Here is a 2,634-nt window from a genome sequence, read left to right as displayed (position 1 = left end):
CTGCGCGGCCCCGCGGCCCCCGCGCCGCCCGAGCGGGCTGTAGCGGGGCGGGGGGCGGAGGAAAAAGGGGGGCGATGCCCCGCGCCGAGCCCAGCCCGCCGCTGTGCTGACCCGGCGGGGCTGGCCGGAGGCTGGAGAGCGGGACATGGTGCTGGAGCCCCCCGTGAGGCTCCCCGGGTGGCCAAGGGGCGGCTGCTGAGGAGCTGGAGCGCGGCGGCGGAGCGAGGCCACGGTGAGGGAGCCCCGAGGATCCGGCTGGGGAACCATGGGGAGATGCAACGGGCGATGCACGCTGGTGGGATTCTGCTGCCTGCAGCTGGTAAGGCTCATCGGCATGCCGGGGGTGCTTTGTGCGAGATGCTGCTGCCTGTCACCGCTCCCCACGCCGCCTCGGCGGTGACCTTGTGTTGGGACCAGCTCGGGGATGCCTCACCATCACCCAAAAAAAAACCAAAGAAAAGGAAAAATGATGATCGAAAAGACAGGAAACGCCACCCTCATCCTCTCCCTCAAGCCAGCGCTGGCAGGGAGGWGGATGGGGACCCGTTCCCTGCGCTGTCAGTGCCCGAGGTTGCGTCTCCAGCAGGTGTGAGCTTTGTTCCCAACTGCAATCTCTTCCCTCCGAGTTCACTCCCGCCCGCGGTTTCCCATTCTGGCGACTCCAAGGATGCTTCTCGGGGTGCTGCTCCCCCGAGTCGGGGCGAGAGGGAAACTTGGAGCCGCTGGCAGCACTTTGGAAACTCTCCTGCTTCGGAGCGGGACTCCCCTGCCCGCGGTGGGGGSACACGGGGATGTGGGGGGCAAGGAGAAAGGAGAGGGCAGATTTTTACGGGATTGTCGGCTTTTGCGATGATTCGGTGCCGCGTTTGCCGCCGCCCGCGAATCAATCTTCATCAGGCTCTGCCAGAGGAGCCGGCGAAGGGAGCGCGGGGGGGATCCGGGGGGTTTCTGCTCAAACCAGCGCCGGCGAGGTTGCGATTAATTATCCCGGCAGGGCGGTGCGTTAATGGAGAATCAGCAGCCTCCAACTTGGCCCCGCGGCCGCGCCGGGCTCCTCCCGGCCAGGAGGGCAGGGAGAGACTGCTGAAATCCGCGGGGTCAGCTCGGAATGTCCCCGGGGATGGGGGGTGACGGATGGATGGATGGATCAGCGATGGAAGCGGGCTCCAGAGCCCTCTGGAGATGATGATGATGATGGTGCCATCCTGCTGACAGGCACTTCCTTCCCAGCTCTTGTTCATTCTTCATCCTTCGCACGGCAGAGGGTGGGGAGGGGTCCCCGYTTTTGGATGGGGGGGACACACGGAGTGCTGCTGGGGATGGGGAGCTTTGAAGCCAGCAGAGGTGCGGTGRGACCATCCCCGGGCTGGAATCCCACCATCCCCAGCAGGAACGGCCTCGTGTCCCCAGCTGTCCCCTCAGCTCGCTYTGGGAAGCCTCGTTTGTGTTTCGCTCACCTGGTTCGGGATGAATCCAGCGAGGCTTCTCCAGGTGTGCAGGAGTTTCCCGGCTTTTGGTCACGTTCCTTTTTACCTCTCAGCTCCCCCATGGGTTTGCTGGTGATTATGCCCCGAGATATCCCCGATCCCAGAGGTTTTAATTCATTCATTTCAGGGAAGGCTGTGTTGGGGCGAGCTCCTGGGCCGGGGAGCAGCTCCTCCTCACACCTGGAGAAACTTTGCACTGCTGATTGGGGTCAGGCTGTCCCTCCACCGTCCCCTCCRTGTCCTGGGGCATCCCCAAGGCTCAGCTCCAAAACTGTCCCTCAGTTCCACCCCAGGGTCACCCCAAACCCACCCCATCCCCTCTGATCCTTCGGGATGTTCTCCCCAGCTCCTTCCCGGCTCAGAGGCAGCAGCTCCCACCCCAGAGCCATGGGGAGGTGTCCCCCACCCCCAGCACCTCATCCGGGGTGAAGGGTGTGGGTGCCCACCCTGCACTGAGCCAACCCCAGGACAGTGCAGGTGGCAGTGCCACCAGGGTGTCCCCTGTGGTGACCAAGGCCACTGTTCATCCCTGAGGTGACCATTGCACCCAGAGCAGGCAGAGCTGAGGTTTGGGGAGGAGCCCAGGGAAGTGGGGCTGATTCCTGACCCCATCCCTGCTCCCCTCCTCGCTTCACCCTGACACGGGGGTGGCACTSGGGRCTCATGTCCCCCCCAGCCTGACCCCTGTCCTGGGCCCTCTGTTCTGAGGATGGGGACAGCTGTGCTCCCAGCGTGCCCAGTCCCAGGGCTGGGGTTGTWCTGGTGTGTGTGGGGCCGTGCCCCATTGCTGCAGGACCAGCTCAGGGGGGCACTGGATTGCTGAGCCCCCCGGGACAGCCTGGGCCTCAGTGTCCCTTGAGCAGCAGCTTGGTGACATCCAGCCCTCCCTGAGGCCATGCCACCACCTCTGACTGGTCCTCCCTGCCCACCCAGGTACCTCCCCATGGCTCCCTGTGTCACTGTCACTCATGGATACCTTTCCCTGGCTCTGTGTGTGCCACTGTCACCTCATGGCCATCTTCCCATGGCTCCCTCTCAATAAGACCCCGTGGRCATCTTCCCATGGCTCCCTGTGTGCCACTGTCACCCTGTGGACACCTTCCACATCCCAACTGGTTTCCCCAGTATTTATGACCTGTCCCTTGTT

General features: G+C 64.0%; 1 protein-coding gene across 1 annotated transcript in view; it reads left to right on the top strand.

Moving 5' to 3' along the window:
• Positions 1–17: 17 nt before the first annotated feature.
• LOC130586523 (sodium/potassium-transporting ATPase subunit beta-1-interacting protein 1-like) overlaps positions 18–2,634 on the top strand; it is a 33,703-nt gene continuing 31,086 nt past the window's right edge. Inside the window, exon 1 of the mRNA XM_057387338.1 lies at positions 18–319. Coding sequence (XP_057243321.1) covers positions 266–319 — 54 coding nt within the window. The 5' untranslated portion in view covers positions 18–265. The remainder of the gene's footprint in view (positions 320–2,634) is intronic.

Source organism: Malurus melanocephalus, unplaced genomic scaffold (genome assembly GCF_030028575.1).
Source record: "Malurus melanocephalus ecotype Western Australia unplaced genomic scaffold, MMel_1.1 scaffold_1192, whole genome shotgun sequence".
In the NCBI taxonomy this organism is placed as follows: domain Eukaryota; kingdom Metazoa; phylum Chordata; class Aves; order Passeriformes; family Maluridae; genus Malurus; species Malurus melanocephalus.
The sequence above is the reverse complement of the archived record's forward strand: the minus strand, read 5'-3'. Positions and strand labels throughout refer to the sequence as shown.